This window comes from Orcinus orca, chromosome 2 (assembly GCF_937001465.1).
Source record: "Orcinus orca chromosome 2, mOrcOrc1.1, whole genome shotgun sequence".
NCBI lineage: Eukaryota > Metazoa > Chordata > Mammalia > Artiodactyla > Delphinidae > Orcinus > Orcinus orca.
The window spans coordinates 120,569,891-120,590,757 of NC_064560.1; the positions used below are offsets into that span (position 1 = coordinate 120,569,891).

The 20,867-nt window shown below is 48.1% G+C and overlaps 1 protein-coding gene and 1 long non-coding RNA gene across 8 annotated transcripts in view; one reads left to right on the plus strand and one right to left on the minus strand.

Moving 5' to 3' along the window:
• Positions 1–5,407: 5,407 nt before the first annotated feature.
• On the minus strand, positions 5,408–14,290 carry LOC117202914 (uncharacterized). Its single transcript, XR_004485447.2, has 2 exons — positions 12,214–14,290; positions 5,408–6,217 (listed from the first exon to the last, which is right to left on the minus strand). It is a non-coding gene; the product is annotated as an uncharacterized LOC117202914 (long non-coding RNA).
• A 148-nt stretch (positions 14,291–14,438) lies between these two features.
• The window catches only part of MEIS2 (Meis homeobox 2), a 201,732-nt gene continuing 195,303 nt past the window's right edge, over positions 14,439–20,867 (plus strand). For 4 of the 7 annotated variants that reach the window (XM_049705486.1, XM_004274018.3, XM_049705487.1 and 1 more), the window contains exons 1-5: positions 14,439–15,542; positions 16,823–17,055; positions 18,578–18,719; positions 19,426–19,476; positions 20,490–20,540. In XM_049705486.1, coding sequence (XP_049561443.1) covers positions 15,531–15,542; positions 16,823–17,055; positions 18,578–18,719; positions 19,426–19,476; positions 20,490–20,540 — 489 coding nt within the window. In that variant the 5' untranslated portion in view covers positions 14,439–15,530. Of the gene's footprint in view, positions 15,543–15,562; positions 16,127–16,822; positions 17,056–18,577; positions 18,720–19,425; positions 19,477–20,489; positions 20,541–20,867 lie in introns of those variants that run through there. The other 3 variants (XM_033435836.2, XM_033435837.2, XM_033435839.2) reach the window with 3 other exon arrangements.

A 20,867-nucleotide genomic window follows, 5' to 3' on the forward strand; every position in this document is an offset into this window, starting at 1 on the left:
GTAAAATGTAATACAATGTTACATGTGGGGGTTTTTTGGTATCGTTACTAATATTTATATTAGTAAGAGCTAAATATTAATAAAATGATATCATCAATAATTTTGAAGGATCTGGAAGGCTAGAATGTAATTGCACTGAGACAGACTTCTCTTTGCTAGGTTCAATATCGACCCAGGAAAGCCGCTTCTCTCAATGCTCTCTATTCCACACAACCTCTTCAAGGCTCCCATAGTAGCCTAGGTGTATTTCTACCTTTGTTCATACCAAAATCTGTTGATACACCAACTTCTGTTTCACTATGTGAACCCACCGAAGCAGAGAATATATTTAATTAATATATTATATATATTAATATTTAATTAATCTTTATATGTTAACACCTGTAAGAGATTTTTAGAGAATATTATGGACACAATAAACTGAATGATTGAATGAAAATAGGAATTAATAATTGAATGATGCCCTCACCTTGTTAGTATTATCAAGTTATAGAATGTCTGTGGTGTCCTGATTGTATTATACATGAGTTCATAGTGCAGTTGTGTATTCTAAAGAATTATAAAATTCATACTTCATCTGCACTGCTAATCCAAAAATCAGCCTTTATTTAAAAATTAATTCTGGTATACCCTATATGTCTTAGAAACATTAGGATGCCTCCTGGTAAAGCTTCCAATTATGTGTTCATAATTTTTTTACCCTGTCAAGCATACATTGCTCCTTCTGTAACATACCCATTCTATTCTTAGTGAAATCACTGGATTCCAAATCACAACATCATGCTTTATTTCAGCAATAATTTAGCAGAGACAAATCCAGTGCTACATGGAAAGATGCTTATTATCTCCGGCACCTCTGCCTCTAACTAGCCTAACCCCTTTTTCAACAACTGTGACAAAAGGATCTCCCTCCTCCCCCATCTGTTTTGCTCAACAAGCTGCTGTAGAAAGAGCAGTGAACTGAGAGCTGCTAGTCCAGGGACTTGGTCCCAGGGTTGTTACTGTCTTGAGTTAATTAGACTTTGAATTAGTACCTTAATCGCTTGGGGCCTCCATTTCCTCATACATAAAATGAGGGGGATGCAGCAGATAATAATTGTAAAAAAAATAACTAAAAGTTCTATTTATCAGGCTTTTACTATATGCGAGGACGTGTGCTTTGTGCTTTACATACATTATCTCATTTAATTTTAATCCTCCAAACAAGTTTATTAGGTATATCAGTCAGGGACCAGCAGGAAACAGATAGCGCATATCAAATTGGGTAATTTGAGGAATGCTTCGTAAAGGAACTATATTAAAAATGTGTGAGTGGGGTGTTAGGAAACCACAAGGGATGGTGCAGTGCCCCAAGGCTGGTAATGGGGAGGGAAGTGGTTACCTGAACCCAGAGAGAGAGCTCTGTGAATAGGGCTGCCTGAGCCATGGCTGGGATGCAGCCAGCCCCCAGGGACCCTGGAAATCAGGACTCAGACCTCACTCTACCCACTCGGAACAAACCCAACAGGAAGCAAAGGCCAAGGTGGCGTTCTGAAACCATCCATATGAGCCTCCGGATCACAGAGCCTGATGGAGAAAGAAAGTAAAGAGTGGATCTAGAGGGGCCAATGATATTAAGTATAGTTATCCAGATTTTATGCCTGAGACTACCGAGGTTCAAAGAGGTTGAGTTTCTTGAGATTACACAGTTAGCTCAGGACAGAACCAGGATTCAGCTCCTTCCTGTGAGACTCCGGAGCCTAGGCTTCTGACTGCTCCTCAGCTAGGGAGTTCCTTTTTGTCCTTCCAGGATTAGAAACAGCCTCAGAAGTGATCTAATTCAACCCTCTCCCTTAGAGATGTTTGAAAGAGATGTCTTTCCATTTAGGACATGAGCCTTGCAGAAACCTCAGTCACCTTTGAAAAGCTAGTAGTCTGTGTGGTCCTTCTTCCTGTTCCTATACTTACAGTTTATATCCTGACATGTGATTTTGACCTATACCCCTGAATGAGACACTGGTAAAGACAAAGTTGTTAGAAAGTCAAAGGGAGAGAATAACATTTTTGTTATTTAAAAAAATCTCTTCAGACATGCTATCTAAATTAAGCACAATTAAAGAATTTTCTTTGTCCAGTGAGCAATCTACTGTGTAGTAGGGGGAGTGGAGAGGGAAGTAAACTGATGACTGGTTCACCTGCCAGAATGAGAACATAGCCCAAGACTATGCTAAATGTGTTCCATTGACTGTGGACAAAGTGAGCAAAATGCAAGATGTTTAATTGAAGTGAAACTAAAAACTAATATTAAACATATTATTCAACATCCCTGTGAGGGCCCTTTAGATAAGAAAAGGAAAGGAAATTCTCATAGAGTGAGTGAGTAGTCAGAGGTTGTTAATTACTCCTTGTGTGAGAATTAAATTTGCTTAAGAGGGAAGACTGTAGTAATTATCTGAGGTCAAGGGGCCCATCCCCCATCTGTCTGCTCCTTTGTCAAATTGAGATAAAAGTCCCACTCAGGTCTCCTAGCAATGGGGAACTCTTCCGGCACAAGTGCTTCCTGGACTGAACAAGTTGTAGCCGCAAAGTGTGTAAGTCAGTTGTTGGGAACATGAAACAAATCTTCTAAAAGCCAGGCAAGTTATAAACTGTGACTCATGGCTGGACCAGCCCTCAACGGCCACTTAAATCCAGAATCTAATTCAACTAGAGCTGCAAATGTACTTCCTGGTATGAAGGAAGAAGGGAAGTAGCAATACTGGGGGCTTAGCCTGGCCCCATCCCAGGTCAGGTCCTGCACCTGTGCTGTTCTCACTGCCTCTCAGAGGTCGCAACGCTAGAGCCTTCAGACCCAAGGCAAGAATGAAATGAAGCTCGAGTTTCTGGCAAGCTGGAGAGGTGGCCTTGTCTGCCATCTGTGTTCCTAACAGGACCTGAGGAAGCTGTTGTGGGTGAACAGTGAGTGTTTTGACCCAGATATGCCTCACCTTGAACTCAAATGCCGTTTTTGTTTTTTACACCAGAGTAAGCTATTTATCATTTATTGTACCTTCTAAGGTAGAATACCTACATTTTTGTTTTGATTGTTTGACATACTTCTCAATTGTAACAGAATGTCTGCCCATGAGTAATGAGGTGCATAAATTTTTTTAAAAAGGGGCATTTAGGGCTTCCCTGGTGGCACAGTGGTTGAGAGTCTGCCTGCCAATGCAGGGGACTCGGGCTGTGCCCTGGCCAGGGAAGATCCCACATGCCGTGGAGCGGCTGGGCCCGTGAGCCATGGCCGCTGAGCCTGTGCATCCGGAGCCTGTGCTCCGCAACGGGAGAGGCCACAACAGTGAGAGGCCCGCGTACCGCAAAACAATAAATAAATAAATAAATAAATAAAAAGGGGCATTTAAATTACCTCTTCAAAGACCAGGAGGAAAGGTTCAGTTTGGGGATCAGTTTTAACTAGCTGGTTAATCATAAATCTGAAAAACATCTGGGTATAGGACATCTTTTCCAAGAAAAGTTATTTTCTTGCCTGTCATTGAACACTACCTAAGCAGGCTTTTTGATTACTTGATAGTCTGCAGCAGCTTCATCATGTCTTGGTAGTAAGTGAAAATGGGGTTAGGGCAGAATAAGGGGAAAGAAACTTCAGTGACCAGAGGTGAACCAGTGTTTTTAACAGAGAGGTCTCTTCAAGCCTTGTGTGGGTAAAAGCCAACATCTACTTTATGAGAAATTGTGAGGTGAGAGGGGCTCATATTTAGGCCCTGCAAAGATCAAGAATGTTGAACCTACCCCAAATTCACTTTCAAATTAGCTCTGACTTCGTAATTTTCCTGGTAATTTCCCCAGACTTGGGAACTAAAAATAGAGGTAAAGTGGCATCTAATAAACCTATCTTTTAGGATAACTGAGTATTGTGGGGGGAGGTAGAGGAGGAGGAAGATACGAGATGGGAAGGTAAGATGGGAGAGGGAGGGGGAAAAGGAAAGGAGATAGGAAAAGAGAAAGAGAGAACTCTGCCAGTTGACTTCATTTCCACACGAATCCACCCACTCTGAGCTTCTGTTGTTGCTTTGTTTATGCAAAGTAAGCGGGGCTGAGACAGAGTGAAAGAGCTGAGAGATCCACGCCGAAGAAGGCAAAAATAATTTTTAAAATGTAAATGAAACTAAAACTCACTCTCTCTCTCTCTCTCTCTCTCCCCTCTCTTCTCCCTCTCTTCTCCCTCTCTCTCTCTCTGTCTCTCTCTCTGTCTCTCTTTCTCTCTCTCTCCACCCCCTTTGGGTCCGGGCAATCCCTGCCTTCAGACTTTGAAATGAAAACACGCCGAGGAGGGGCGGGTGGGAGGCCCAGCAGCAGCAGGGAGCGTTGTCGGTGACCGAAGGAGCTCTGGTGAATATCAGGTTCGGATTAGTGACAACTCAGAAGTCACGCCGGCGGTTGGGGGAGGGAAGTTTGCCAAGGTCTCCGAACTCGACGGAAGAGCGAGTTGCCTCCCTCGGCGCCGGGCGGAGCTGGGCGTACCCAGAGAGACCTCTGTCCCGGCCTGAGCGAGCCCCGCCGCGCTCACACCCCGCGCAGAGACTGAGTTTGTCAGCGATCATAAAATGGGAATTGATTATTCTAGCCACCATTGATTAGGGAAGAATGCTTACTGCAGCAACGGGGGAAAGGTTAAGAGGAAATTGACCTTCTTCCTAGGTGACATAAAGTCATTAGGTAAATGAGATATTCACACAGGAGCTTTAAAAGGTCATGCTCAATTTTTATTTGTAGCCTGCAAGAGTCAACCTGGAGCTTCGGCGTAGGGCAGGGACCCCGCTTTCCAGGCTAAGTGGACCACAGGAAGAGAACTCTCTCGCAGCGCGGCCAGGGCCAAGGGTGGGGGTGGGTTATTGTCTTGCGAGGATCGCACTGGAATTGGCGGGGGCCTTGGGACCCCGAGCATTGGACCTCCTGCCAGACCCGTGTGTGCGTTTCTGTGTACACGTGTGTGCGCGTGTGTGTCCCTCTGGGGGGTCTGTGCTTCGCACCCGCGTCTCCTCGGTTCGATTCGCCCGCCAGCAAAGGGGTGTAGGGCCGAAGCGGACAATTAAAAACCCTTACCCTACCAGAGCCGGCCATGTCTCAGAGTGAAAGTGTTGTTCTTTTTTTCTTTTTTCTTTTCTTTTTTTAAGGAGAGGAGTGAGAGATGTATTTATGCACATATTTATCCCTCTAATTATAGGAATTAATCCTCTTACTTATGACTAAAAGGTAACGTCGAAGGACGTCCCTTTGATGTGGAAAAGCATCATTTGTGACTCACATTCAGACTGATTAAGGAATAATTGTTGTTAAACGCTTTACAAGAGGAGAGTGGTTGAGGGGCATTCGTAATTTTACGGCTTAGCACAAAATTAAACGTAATTAAAAACTCAGAAATTCCAACTGATTTTCCAATTATTTTTATTGTCTGAGCTAATTGTTACACAAGTGTATCACTTCTCCCCAAAGGCATTACAAAAAAAAAAAGGCAACCCTACCTTTCCCAAATATTCGCCGTGAGGTTTCACAGCTTTCTACAGGTACTGGCCAGGTAAAGACCTTCCTCACTCTCCCTCCCTCGGTCCCACCTCGTGCCCCCGCTCCACCACTGTAATTAAGCGTTTCAGCCACTCTCCCCTTTCTGTGAGTTCCTACAACACCTTGGGATGTGAGAAAGTGATGGCAGTTCTCTTCTGCAGATCATTACAGTAAAACTGGAAGTATCTATAGAAGACTGATGAATTTCTTGAAGTAACACTTGTCATACATGGTGGAGAGATTTTTTTTAAAAATCTGAGTAAACACAGATCTCTGGGGGCCATCCCTCGATGCCTCTGCCTTCGAGTGTATGGCAGGAGGGAGGTAACAGGCAAACAAGGACTGGGGGATGTTTATAATCGTGCACACGAAGACATGCAGATGCACGCAGAAAACTTTCTTTTGCTTTCCTTTTTCTTTTTCTTTTTTTTTTTTTTTGACCAAGGTTGGGTATGGAAAAGCTTCTCATTGGATTGTGAATTTTTTTTTCTAATGTTGGGATTGCCGGCATAAAGCCAAACTATCTTTGTATGTATGGCTTCTCTTAATGTCCAAATAGATTTATTTAAATACATTAAAAGGTTTATAAAAAGTGCTTCAGTGTTACAGAAAGAAACACATCCTCACAGATAGTCCAGAAGTGGCCCTGTCTTTCCTATCAGTCTTGGAGGGAATCCTAGAAAACAAAATAAAAAGCATAAAATTGGGCAGAATGTGAATTTATAAATTTCAATTAGTCTAGACTGAGAGGGTGGAGCGGTGGAATGTTTGCGTTTCAGTAATTTCTCTGTGATTTTTTTAGGATAGAGACTTCAGTGGATTCAAGCTTTCTATCCGACTTTCCCATCTACCCCTCATAAAATAAATGAATGCCTCTGATCTGACGTGCCAGGTGAAAATGGGTAGAATTAAAACTGTCAATTCTGCTTCCAACTTGTGTCTTTCGATTGAGTTCAAAAGCTTTTAAAGGTAAAACGTGCCGATCATTTATATATATATTGTTTCTTTTTCTCCTATCACAGCTTTTAAGTAAAACGAAAGAAAAAGTATTTACATTTCCAAATTCATTTTCCCTGTAACATTTGAATCCTGCAGGTAATTTGATGACGGACCCTAACACGTGTGAGATCGTGTGCCCAGCGAAGCCCGGTTTACAGGAGTGAAGCCAAGGAGGTACAGTGAAGTCCGGTTTTTTGGTTTTCTACCTAAATGGTTTATTTGGAGCTGAGATGTGGCTATTTAAACCTGAAGCTTTCCAAGTGCTACAATACTATTTCAGAGAAAAGGTTGGAGTAGGCAGAGTTGGAAAGAAAGGAGGAAGGCTCTCTTTGAAAGTTAGAAATGGTGAAAAAGCCATGTAATCCGATGTGGAAAATTGAGTAAAAGAGGCACTGCACACTTTGGCTGAGGCAAAGATTGCTGAATCCTTTGAAGAAACTGACACGGATTTTCCAGAGATGGGAGGAGAGAGAGAGACGGGGTAGGGGTGGGGGAATCCTAGGGTGGGCATTTTATGTAAATGAGTAAATTCGAAATGTAGTACAAATCCAGTATAGTAAAACTGACAGTTCTGACAGTATTGACAACATAAGTATATGTTTGAACACTGCACTTTCAGACACTTAACCGATGAAGCAATAAAATAATTCGACTACAATATTTCAAATAATCGACATTGATGTTTTGATACATCATTTTTATACTCCAAATCGATCTATCACTCTGAGGCTGGTCAATTTTAAGTAAAAACGGGCTGCAATTATTTGCACCTTGGCTAATGATGACCTAATAACCGCCCTCAATTAATTACACCGAACTGTGCTTTCTTCCTTCAGTATGGGAGTGGGAGGGGGCAATTCTTGAGGATGAGAACCTAGGATTGTGTCATCCTCCACCCTCCCTTCTATTTTTGAGATTGTGGGGAGGGGGGATTTCTGAGTTGGGAAGAGGTCTTTGTGTGATCACAGACACTGCAGACTGAGGCCCCCTCACTTCAAGTATCCACTGACTGGGTCTGTATTGGAGGTATGGTCCTCACTTTGCAAGGTCAAAACTAAATTTTAGAAAACGCAATCATAAAGTTGAGTGAGTCTAACTGTCCCCCAGGCCCATACCCTTTCTTCTGTTTCAAGGAGTAGAAGGAAGAGATTTGCTCAAAGGAGGACTGGAAATTTCTCTAAGGATCAGAGTGTGTGTGGAATGTGTGTGTGTGTGTGTGTGTGTGTGTGTGTGTGTGTGTGTGTGTGTGTGTATGAGACAGACAGAAAGAGAGAGAGAGAGAGAGAGAGAGAGAATTTTAATCTAAAGCACCCAGTTGGAGTTGAATCTCTCCTTCTGTCCCTATATCCTCTGATGGCTCCCCACACACTGCTGAAGGTTTACCGGCTACTGTTTTATAAAAAAGCCACAAATAAGAAGACAAATCTCTTCGAGAAAGGAGGAAGTATGCTGATGAGTACTGCATCCTCAAGCGAGTTCCCGCAGTCTCTGCTGTCTTTTTCTTCTTTGCCCCGTGAGGTTTCCAGTGAGCTTTCCTACTCCCACTTTTCTTTTCCACTCCTCTCCAAATTTGGTGTGGTAGTGGTGGTGGGAGAGGGAGGATAGAGCTAATTTATTTAAAAAAAAAAATCCTGGACAGGCCCAGTATATTAAACTGGGGCAGTCCGTTGTGCTGTAGGGATCCGGCCGGCGGGAAGGGGGGCAGCTGGCGCCCCCAGCCCAACACTCTCCCGAAGGTCTGTTCCCACCCCTGCGAAGCCCCAACCCTTCCTCAAACTCGCACTGAGACTCGGCTTCCTGACCTAAAACTTAGCTGGGCTCCACTAGACGGGATTCCAGTGTCTGATTTCTTTCCTCCAAACTTCACGAATGCAGTTTAAACCCCTCCAAACCACCGACGGCTGAGAGGCTGAGACTTAAGCAACGTGTTAAGCTACAGTAAGATGCGACTCAAAGGCAAAGGACGTGTGTGACCCATGCTGGGTGAAGGTGGGGGTCCCAGGAGAGCTCCCCCGCCGGAGCATCACTTGGTTCCGAGGGTGTCAGCCTCTGACCGGGTCTTTCCAGCTGTCTGCGCGGCAAATGGGGGTGGGAGCTAGAAAGGGGGAAGCAGGAAGAGAGGAAAGAGAGAAAGGGGGGATAGGATCAAGATTGCGGAAGAGACAAGGGAAGGAGAGAGGAAGATGTGAGGAAAGAAGGGAGGATGGAAGAGAGCGCGGGAAGGAGCCAGAGACAGCGAGAGAGAGCTCACTCGCGCTTGGAGCCCCGCCAGATAGCGCTAGAGGGCTATTTATTGAAATACTTTCCTACTGCGAGATATTGAAGCAGCTAAAATTGGGAGAAATAAGAAATAAGAGCAAAAGGAAAGAAAGTAAAATCATTCCACCCCATCTTATGTAAGAACATAAATTGCGGGGTGCCTTATTGTTATTAATTGGGGGGAGGGGCATATGGAAGAAAGCCTAAGTGGGGAAAGGACCAGGAAACAAAAACAAACAAAAAGGGGTCCCCATCCCTCCCTTCGTCCCAACTCGGAAGAAAGTGAGCAAAGTTAACAGGTAAGAAAGCAAGTGGAATTCTTCCTAGAGCAACTTTCAGAGCTTCTGGTTTTATCGCTGGGAAGGTCAAGAACATTTCACAAGGATGAGCTGAGGTTTATAGAGAAGAGATGCTTTTAAAGTAATAGATGGCTGCAAGGGGGTGGGGAGGGAAAGGCAAACACGTTATTGGAAATGCCAAATAAAATATATATTAAAAATTCCAACTGTCAGCCAGCAGGTCGGAGCAGAAAGAGAGACCCGCTGCCTTTGTCCCAGTGATACTGGGTTCAGGGCTGTTTCTGCAGGACCGCAATCCAACTCCTTGAATAACAATTTATACTCTGGGAGGCTTGGAGAAGAGAGCTAGACTACAAAAATTCACTGTTGCATTCAGAACGCAAATAACAGTGAAGCAGATAGAGAGAAAAGACCTAGTGACAGAGGTGGAGTCCAGAGAGAAAGGAAGAATAAAATATTTTGATCCTTTTTACTTGCTGAAGTCAGTAATGCAAGACAGAAAACTTCTTTCAAATAATATTTTACTCTAAAATATTGGTTTGGTTTTATTCTAAAACCCCAGGCATCTCAATTCTAGCTTGTCATTTTAAAATTGCACTTTCCTTTTACCTAAAGGAATTTTTTGAATTAAAGTAATAATATCTTTCTTCCAAACCAGCCAACAGAACCTCCACAAATAAAAATTAACCTTATAGAGGGGGGAAAAAAACCCCAAACCTGCTTAATCCAAAATACTCCAATTCAAAACATTAACTAAAGTTACAAATAAGATTACAGTTGGATTTATTTGCTCCTCTAGCAAGGCGTCAATTGTTCTAACAGCTGTAAGAAGACAAAAAGGATTTAAGCCCAGCAATTTTAATACACAGATTAACACTTCAGACCTCAGAGTTCTGAGGAATTTGGAGTTATCTGTGCTGAGGACCTATTACTTTCTAGAAAAAAAAAAAAAAAAGGTGAAAAGAAACACAAGCTCCTAAAGGAAGGTGGGCAAATTCACCTAAAATAGAGTCTCGGTTCATAACTGTTCATTTCAAATTAAATACTCTCCGTAAAGCCAATGCCCTTTAAATTAAGTAGGTATAGAGGCATTCAATTCTTCTTTTAAATTTTTGAATGTTACCTATAATATCATTCCATGTTGAGACAAAAAAAAAAGTAAAAATAGAAAAGAAGCAGTTCTCAGAAGTCTTGGGGATGCTCCAATAAGAAAGAGGTGATTAAAAACAGACCCTTAAATTTGAAAGGCCCGATTCCCCCTCCCATCCGCCCCCCCCCAAATCAGGTCCCTTCCCTTTCACCTCTTTTTTTATGCAGTGCCCTCACCCCCACTCCAGAGCTAAGTAGCCGATTTGGGATTCTGAAGAAACAGATTTCAGCATCCATATTTGTTCTGGGGCACTTGTAAAATGCGATTTGTAGAAGGTCTTTAGCCTTCTGATTGTCTTTGAATTGTTTTTACTGAAACAGATCTTTTGCAGTTAATGAGTCCCCACGCAGCTGGACAGCTCCTCTCGGACACTGAGAACTCTAACCCCAAAATGACCCCAATTTGACACCGCAAGATGAAATTTTACCGCCTGTTAAAACCATTTCCAGCCTGGGCAAACGGAGCTGACTGTTGACGGAGGTGTGTGCCGCCTCCTGCGACCCCCATCTCACGCCTGTCTCCCGGGCCTGCCCCACCTACTTTTCCTTTACCCCAAATGTGGGAGAGCAGATGAGCCTCGCAGCCCCGGTGGGAGTGCGGAGGCTGAGAACTGAGCATCAGCAACAACGTACTATCGCACTAGAAAGCAGAAAGCCTGCGTACCCCACTGTTTTTGAATAGCTTCCATGGGACTGCAAAATTGGGGGTTAGGAGAGACCATGAAGTTCTTAAATGTTTTTCAGCTCTATTAATAAAACATCAGCAAGTTGGTGATTAAAACTAATAGTCCTTTAAATTCATCAGACTGACCAAGAACTGACATCATGAATCACCTCCAACTTGATCTTGTGTGCAATTCACTGCACTGCGATGCTATCTTAAACTAACGGTTTCATAAATTACGTGCAACTAGGTAAGTGAAATTTCTTTAGTCGCATGAAATTCGGGGTTCTCCCCTTAAGCAACTGGTGAAGTTTTAAATGACACATATTTTCCTCCAGGAGGACTTCACTTTTAACACACTCACACTTCTTAACTAAGGTCTTTGGAGTTAAGAATGATTGGTTGGTTTTTTTCTTAAACAGTATCTCAAAATGTTCTATTTCTCTCTCCTTCCCATCTGTAACCAGATTGTCCCAGTTACTTGCTTTAAAGTACTCAATAAAAGGCAAAAGGAGTTACAGAATATTAGAGAGAGAGAGAAAGAAAGGAAGGAAGAAAGGAGTTTGGGTTAAAATGCCTTCTGCATCACCCAAAGGATGAAAACACATGACAATAGAGTTCGAACTTTTTTCTTTTGTAAAGCTAAAGATTATCACGGAGTAATCAACCCATTAGCTTAACAACTGTTTGAAAATATAGAAATCATCAGTCGGTCTGAATTGTTTTTACTCGGATGCACTGCCAGGGAAGAAACTTTTTAAAAAAAATCCTAGTGTAGTTTTTCTAAATAAAGGCTGTAGGAAATGCTACCTCACTTCACAATATCATTATGAAAAAAAGTGATGGTAAGAGAAGCAGGAGAAGCAGAAGGTAGCAACTTTGAATGTTTAAACTCTGCGATGCAGAGGTTCGGTTCGAAGTTGATTTTTACAAAAGAAGTATTTATCAAGGAAACTGAGTTCCTTTTTAAAAAGAAAAGTGGCGCTTTCTGTACAGGGCATTTAAAACAACAGTAACCCTATTGGCGACAACAAATATGCAATACTGAAAATAAGAACAGTTAGAGGAGTTAAAAACTGAAAAACTGTATAAACTTCTCAGCTAGCGGCGCTGAACGGGGACCGTGGATCCACCAATATAAAGACCTCGGCAAAGTCGAAAATGCTCCGCAGCGAGACCACTTTGATTTTTTTCTCTCTCATCTTTCCGCCCCGGCTAAACTGAATTCGAACAACTGCCTCCTATAATAAAATTCTGGATGTCAACTTTTTCTTCTCTTTTGCATCTTCTTTTTTTACTCACCTTTTCTTATACGTCGACGAACAACTCAGCAACAAATAAGGATGCTTTTAATCTTGGAGTTCTTCTGGGGAAAAAAAATGAGGAGGTGGAAGGGGAAGGACCCTCCCCCCCAACCTGCAGGTTTCATACCAGTCGGCTCTTGCAGGCTTGAAGCCCGGCTTAAGAGTGGCTGAAAAGTCTAGCCTGGGCTAGACTCTCCTCCCCGAAGCTCCGCGCGCCCGGCAGTCCTTGCTCCGGCCACCCCGGCAAATACCGCGCGGTCCGCGGCCCCTCTCCCTGACGTCGCGCTACACTCGCCTCTGCAAGCCCCTCCGCACTATCTTTCTTTATATGTAAGGGCCGATTTCCCGCAGACATCATTGTTATGATGGCTCATTTAATCAAACTGTTTAATTGCTCTGGTAATCACTATCATCATCACAGGTGCTCAATCATTCATCATTTTTGGAGGGCTTTATTGACCTCCGGAGCTCATTCCCCAGCCCTATTAAAACGGGGCCAAATTTCTCCGACTCCGCTTGGAGTCTCTGCAGGCTACGATCTAAGCCCAGTTGAGAGTTGCCCGAAAGCTAACAGTGAAGCAGAGATGAAAAGGGAGAAGGAAAAAAAAAAAAAGCCTATCCGCCTTCTCGCCTTCTCCCTCTTATTCTCATTCTCTCTCCCCACAACTCCCTTCTCTCTCTCTCCCTCTCTCCCTCACAAACACACACAGAGTATTTTATTCTCCTTGAGCGCCCCCCCCCAATCTCCCGGGAAGTCGGGTCAAAGCCACGCGCAGAGGATTCGCTACTTTCTACTCTCCAGAATGGGTTCAAAGTTGGAGAAGGAGGCGGCTGTTGAGGAACAATCTGTTTTCAATTCTCTGGGCCGGGGACCATGAACCAGGGCGAGAGCCAGGAGTTGGGGAGAGGGAGCGCTCGGAGCGCAGGCCCCGGCTGCTGGGCTGCCGGGAGCCAGGGGGCGGCGGGGGCTGCAGAGCTGAGCGCGCCGGGAGACCGTAGCTCCGCCCCCAGCTCGCGGCTCGGAGTGATTGACGCGCGGCCGCCGTGATACCCGCGGCGCGGAGGTGAGGCAGGGTGCAGCTCCAGCCAGGGATTCGGCGAGGCTTCGGCTAGAACTACTTTCTACGCAAACCATGTGGGATAGTTACCGTCTTTCCCTCCACTCTCCTCCTTTTCCTTTTTGGAAAAGTTCATTCGGAGTCGGCCCCATCTTCCTGATACCCTGAAATTGCCCGGTGTAACTAACACAGCCATTAGCCGGCGATACCGCTGCCTGGCCTCTGCGCCCCCGTCGACCACAACAAAGCTGGGCAGGGAGTGCCGGCCAATCCTCCTTGCTAAGCATTCTCTCTCGCTATGCATTCTCTCTCTCCCCCCCGCCATGCTTCCCAGCTCTAAGTGAGATCCACTTTGGAGTCGCACACCAGTCGCGCGCGCGTGTACACACACACACACACACTTTGGCAACATCAGACAACATCAAACATCCAAACGACTCCCTCCCATTCCTCCCTCATGATTCCACCGCGGGCCCCAAAGACTCTCCAGGGTGGCCCTTGTCCGCAAAGCTTGAAGGGAGTGCTCTCTGAGTTAAGCTGGTCTCTTCTTGTCCTAGAAAAAAATGAATGTTGACAAGGGTCCTGGATCTGCACAGGGAAGAAAGTACCACTTAAAAAAACAAAAACAAAAACAAAACTCTAGCCGGGCGTTGGTACGGTCTGCAGATCCTGCTGCCTCTGGGTGTTAGCAGAAAGCCTTCGGGGCGCGATAATCGGCTGGCAGAGGAGTAGGGGGCCCGCGGAATTAAAAGGAACAAAAGCAAGAGCGCCATGCCAAACGTCCCCGACACGACCTCGTTAGGCAGGAGCCGGGAGTGATGGGGAAATGAACTAGAAGCAAGTTTTTTTTTTTAAATTAAAAATCTGAGGCTGTACCGTACTTTCCCTGTGGTTTTCTGCAGTTTTCCTCTCTGCGCTCTCCCTGTCCTCTTCATTCTCATTCTCTTTCCCTCCCTCTTTCCTCACGTGCGCGCGCCCGCGCGCACACACACACACAGGCGCACACGCACGCACACACACACATACTCCTCTTCCTCCCTCCTCCCCCCCCTTCCCCCGCGCCTTCCCCGCGGAGGAGCAGCCTCGCTGATTTGCTCGGGTCGGCCGGGCTCCTGCCTCCCCTCCCCCTCCCGCCCCCCGCCTCCCGCCTCTCCCGCCCCCCCAACCCGGGCCGTCCGATCGCACTCGCTGCATATCAGAAGCTCCGCGCGGCGCGCTCCTCCTCGCTCCCGCTCCCCACTCCCGGGATGTGTCTCCGCCGTACGACGGGCTATGGCCACCACGACTTCCGGGTTCCGTCATTTCGTTCTCCCGCCGCCGACCCGCGCCGCCAAACTGAGGCTCTTCTATAAGCCAGGCAGCAGCCAACCTGCCAACACCTACTGACACTCACTCATCTCCCAGAGAGAGAAAGAGAGCGAGAGAGAGCGAGCGCGAGAGAGCGAGCGCGAGTGAGAGCGAGCGAGCGAGAGAGAGAGGGAGAGACAAAATACCTACCAGGAAAGGGGGGGAGGAAGTCCAGTTTTTGCAAACTATTCATTTTTTTTTCTTGATTTCCCCCCCCTGCTTTCTTTGAACGATACTTTAAAGAGAGAGGATCATATTATAGATACCGCGGGGGCAAAGCTAAGGGGGGGAGGAAAAATTCAAGAAGCAGAAACCCCTCGCGGAGTTTTACTGGAAGAAAAAAACGGGTCTGAAAGATTCCTCCTCTTCATCATCATCAACCATCATTCATTCACTACCTTGACATTCCGGGCTTTGATTGACAGCTGGAGTGGCAAAAAGCCATGAAACACGACAGTTCGGTTACATGTGGGCTGCTGACGGGCCGCTCGTAACCTTCAGTTCGGGGGCTTGACAATTTTTTTTTCTTCTTTTTCTTCTTTTTCTTTTCTTTTTTTTTTTTTCCAACTGAGGGGAAGAGAAGAGAAAGAGGGGGAAAGGAGGACCGAAGAGGAGGAGGAGGGGAGGGGGGGAGGAGGAGGAGGTGGAGGAGGAGGAGGAAGATCAGGAGGAGGAGGAAGAAGAGGAAAAAAGAGAAAAAGAAGAAATATCACAGGAAAAAAAAAAACTCTTCGTTGTCTTGCCTGGGCTTTTTCCCCCCCCCCTAAAAATAACATATTGGAAAACTGGGAGAAGTCTCCTTGGTTTGGAAAAAAAAAAAAAAAAGGAATCTTCAGCCTAGATCACTTTCTTATCCGGACTGGGATATTAAATATACGACACATCCAGGAGTTTATTGGAGCGCAGACTGATGGCGCAAAGGGTAGGTTTAAATCTCCAACACTTACCTAGATATAAATCCTCTCCTAAGAGGGGCCTGTCCCGATGCCTCCTCTCCCTTCAACGCTGCTGCTGCTGCTCGCTGCTTGATGATGGCGGCCAGTATTTAAAAAAATAGCAGCAAAATTATTCATCGGCTTCTTTTCCCCCCCGTGCCTCTGCGTGTGTGCGAGTGTGTGTGCGTGCGTGTGTGCGTGTCTGGGCGCGCGTGTTTCAACGCTGTGCGAGCGGGCGGGCGGCGAGTGCGTGTGAGTGGTGTGTGTGTGTGTGTGTGTGTGTGTGCGAGTGCAATTGTTACACGCTTTCGCCTCGCTCCAGCTTTTACCCCAGCAGCGCGATTCCCCCGGTTCTCCTGCTGCCGCCGCTGCCGCTGCTGCGCCGCTGCTGCCGCTGCTCCCGCGGCTCGGGGCGGGCACCGGCTGCGTAGGAGCCGCCGCCGCCGCCGGGGCCGCCGCTGGGGCCGCGCTGCCGCAGCCGCTGCGCCGCCGCCTAGACTAGCCTGGGCTGCTTGTTTTGTCTCTGAAATTGACAAGGACGCAGGGAATCCGCTGCTAAATAATGTTTCTGGTAACTTTCACATTATTCCCCCCCACCCCACCCCCACCCTCTGCTCCCTGCCCCCGGGGAGGCACTGGCCCCAGCCTTCCCTAGTCCTCGGCGTTCTCGTCCTGATTATTAGCGTTTTTCTTCTCTTTATTTTGTTTCATTTCGCCTTTTGATTTATTGGATCCTCTGGAGGAGGCGAAGGGGGGTTAGGGGTGGGATCCGGGGCTTCCTCCTCACACTAACTCCACTTCTCCCTCGGTTGGCTTGCTACGGTTCTGCTGCCTCCCGCCCGAGCGGGACCTCCCGGCGCCCCCTCAATCCCCGGCCTCACCGCCCCCTCTCCCTACTCTAACGCTGCTCTCGGTTCATACTTTTTCATCTTTTAAATTTAAAAACACCCCCCTCCCCAACTTTCAACTCCGTTGTTTCGGCTGGTTTGGTTTCTGTGTGTTCAACTCGTGCTCGGTACTTTTCTCCTTTATGACTTTGTTTTTATTTGTATTTTCCTCCCTCTTTCTCTCCTGCCTCCCCCCCCTCCCCGCCGCCCCCTCCTCCTCCTCTCTCTTCTTCCCCTGGCCTTCTCCCTCTCTCTCGCCTCTATTCCTTCCCCACTTCTCTCCTCTCTCTCTTCTCCCTGCTTCTTTTCCTACCCTCCCTCGGCTCTCCTCGCTCTCTCTCACCTCCTGCGCCCCCCGCCCCTTTGCCGGGTTCTGACAGTACGATGAGCTGCCCCATTACGGCGGGATGGACGGAGTAGGGGTGCCTGCTTCCATGTACGGAGACCCTCACGCGCCGCGGCCGATCCCACCGGTTCACCACCTGAACCACGGGCCGCCGCTCCACGCCACGCAGCACTACGGCGCGCACGCCCCGCACCCCAATGTCATGCCGGCCAGCATGGGATCCGCTGTCAACGACGCCTTGAAGCGGGACAAGGACGCGATCTATGGGTAAACCAACCTCCACCCCCTCCTGACCCAGCGTACTGTGTGAGTGCGAGTGCGAGTGTGTGTGTGTGTCTGTCTCTGTGTGGGGGGGGGGGTGAGGGGGTGGACGACCAAGTCGGGAGTTATTTCTCCTTAGGGTAGGGGGGCGGAAACCGCTGGCCTTAGGAAAGGACAGGGAAGGGGGCCTGCTCTTCTGCCCCTTGCGTGTAAGTCCTGGGGAAGATTTGGCTTCCTCCACCGCCACGGCCCCGTCACTCCGTACCCCAGAGCCGGGAGTGACTGATTCCTCAGAATCTGGCCAGGGCCTTCTCCCCAAGGACGGGATTCCTGGCCAAAGGACGCAGAGCTGGTCCTTCCAGGCCCCCTAACAGAGGCCCCGACGAAGGAGAAAGTTTCCTGCCGATGAGAAGCAACTTTTTTTTCCTTTTCTGTTTCCTACCGAGAGTCTGGGAGTCACTAAATGCAGTTGGAGCTGGGATCAGGGCTGCTTCTGTCGGCCAGGAAGTCCTAATCACCCTCTTCTTAATTCTCTGTAAATAAAGGGGGCAGACCTTGAAGTGCAGCGGGGTGGAAGGGGCTGCTGCTTGCACAGAGCAGCTCTTGGGGGGAGTAAGGGAGATGGCTGGAAATTATTTTAAATTCTGAGAGAACTCGGGGAGGGATGGGGGTGCACGGCCCCAACGTGTACCCCTCGGGCCCTCCCAGCTGAGGGTAGGTGGGGAAGGCTGCGGGATGCCGAGGGGAGGGGACAGTGTCGGTAAACAGCAACTGCGCCTGAAGCCGGAGGCCACAAGCATCCCGAGGTGTAGCTAAACCGCCCAGAGGAACACAAAGGACAGGCGCACACGCACACTTCCAAGTTTTAACACTCGATTTATTTATTTTCGCCAGCTGGAGAAATGTGGTCTTTGAAAGGAAGCTCTCGGCATGTACCATTCCTATTATTTTGGTCCCCTCACCCGGGCTTTACTAGAAGTGGAGCAAACAAGTTTATAAGGCAAGGGGGTGGAGATGTTAGACTGAGGAAAATATCACTTCGGGGGTGTGTGTAGGTGAGCCTTGGGCCTCCTCTGAAATGCCCATTAAAACGTGGAGTTAAAGCAATTTTGGATTTCACGGAGTGTTCCTCTCTTGGGAGGTCGGGGCTGGGTCTCAGGGCTTGGTTGGGCGGCCTCTGTAGTGCGGGGAGTGGGTCTGGATCAACACCGGGCTCCGGACTGCCTGAGCCTATTGGCTGTTTTCATTACGTTCGAACCGAGGCTGTTTTTACTTGGCGGGCTAACTGGCCAGGGGCTTCTCCTACCAGATCTGAGGGAGTCCTGAGCTGAGGGAAAGGGCCAGGCCGTTTTTCCTTTCTGTTTCTGGCCCAGGCTCGGCTGGCTGAGGAAGGGTTGTAAAGTATGGTGCGTGCCTGTGGTAGAAAGGAAGGAATCCGAACCCTCCAAACTTGTTGATTACAGTTCTTGCTCCTTCCCCTCTGCACCCCGTCTCCGTGTGTGTGTCTCTGCGTGGCGCTGCCCGTTAGGCACCCGTTGTTTCCTCTGTTAGCTCTGGTCTTTGAGAAGTGCGAGCTGGCGACCTGCACTCCCCGGGAACCCGGAGTGGCCGGCGGAGACGTCTGTTCCTCCGACTCCTTCAACGAGGACATCGCGGTCTTCGCCAAGCAGGTCCAACCTTCCTGACCCACTCACCCTCCTGCAGCCCCTCACTCCCCCTCCCCTTTCCTCAGAGCTTTACTTGAAAGAGAAGGAAGAGGCAGGGACACCCGATCTGTTCCTCCGGCCCCAGTCCTCGCTCCCCATCCTTGAGCCTGGAGGCAAATTGGAAGAAGAGATAAATATGGGTGTTTGTTTTTCCCCCCAGCCAGGAATACAGGGGCTCGACCCTCGAATTAAAGTTGACCTGCTCCTAATCTGGGGCTTGGCCTTTTCCCCCGCCTGCAGCTACTTGAACAAGAATTGGGGATAGGGGCTTTGAGGGCCCCGAGAGTGCCCGGGAGGGAAGGAAGCTGGGCGCCTTTCGGGGCTGTCGGCGCCGGCGCGGAGGTGAGGGAGGCTGCGAACCATAGCCCCGCGGATGGCAGGATAAGGGGGTACTTGGACCCAGAGAACGGCCCTGAGTTCTCGGCTACAGCTCAGAGGTTCCAGGTACCCCTAAATGGGGCCAGAACTAGGAGGCCCTGATTCTTTTTCAACCGACCCCATTGACTGAAGGCACTAGTTTGTTTCATGTAGTTTACCAAAGCCCCTCTCCTCGTCTCCGCCACTGCCCCTCCACCGTCCCCACTCACACACCACGGTTTAGTCGGTGACAGGGTTTCTCTTCTTTTAAATGGAGTGGTAATTCATGCTGACTTTTCCCTGCTTCCTATAGGTTCGCGCCGAAAAGCCACTTTTTTCCTCAAATCCAGAGCTGGACAATTTGGTAAGGCTCACTGTTTCTTGCCTTTCCCCAGCCTGGGCCCCTTTCCTTGCCCAGAAGCACACACTTTTCCCCGGAGCTCCGGGGAGTTCGAGCAGAGCCCTCTTTTGAAGCTCCAGAGCTACGGGGAGGAAGGGAAGAGCTTAGAGCCCCTGCCGGGGAGCTGGGAGTGAGGGGCGGGTTGGACGTCAGGGCGAGCAGAACCCAGGGAGGCAGCGAGCGGGGACGCGGCGCCGAGAGCGAGAGCGAGAGCAGGGGATGCGCCCCAGGTCTCGGCCCCGGGAGTGAGGCGGCGAGAAGTGAGTGATTTCCTCTGTTTGCCGGGGCAGGCGGCCGAGCCCCGGGCAGCTAACCCGAAGGAAGTCACCGCCTGCGCGGCGGAGGGCGGGCCGCGGAGGTGGGCGTGGGGGTGAGGGGCAGGCCAGCGCAGGCCACTTTTAGGTGCGATTCTTTTGCTAATTTGCACGATTTCAATATTAAAAGTACTTAAATCCGCTTTCAAAGGCCCTGCCTCACCATTCTTCTAGAGTATTTCCTTCTTCAGTAAGGACGGATTTCGCAGGGTGTGCTGTTCTAAAAAGCTTTCTCACTCCAAAGAAGCGACTTTTTTCTTCCTTCCTTCCTTCCTTCCTTCCTTCCTTTCTTTCTTCTTCTTCTTCTTCTTTTTTTTTTTTTATTTTGGCCTGAGGTCGAGAGAGGCGACGTTAAAGAGGACTGAGGCGGAGAAAGAAGGCCTATCCCTAGGAAAGCAGTGCTTGTAAATAGCTCAGTAAACGTGAGGGGTAAAGATATTAAATGCTTCGGCATAGGTTGAGTCAGATTCCTACCCCGTAGCCAATGAGGCAGAGATGATCAGTAATCACTTGGTTTTTCTGACGATTTCTTGATGTGTGGGCTTTGCCTGGCCACTTGCCTGGGTCTTCTCCCAGCCCCATTCCCTCACCATCCCCCACTAGAAACCTCCGAGTCACAGGCGTCACAGAGCCTTAACTCCGCACTCTAAACTTTTCTTCCAGATGATACAAGCAATACAAGTACTAAGGTTTCATCTTTTGGAGTTAGAAAAGGTAAGCAGGAAATGACACTCCCCACTTTGATTTGGTCACTTCCCTCTCCTGGTTGAGTTGGGATGTTTTTAAGAAACCTCCAGGCTGAGGGATTGAGAACCTGGAGAGATTCTGAGCAACTTGTTACCATGTACTTCCTCCACATTGCTTCTCGACCCAGGGCCTCAGAGGATGGGTGAATTAGGACAGCCCTGTCTTTTAAAGTAGCCGCCGCCCCCCTTTTCCCCAGGCGTTCAGGATTATTTTGAAATGCAGCAAACCATTTGTGTTACTGGACATTCAGCCTGCTTGCGTCTCTATTAGGCTCAGAGCGTGCATTAGGTGCTG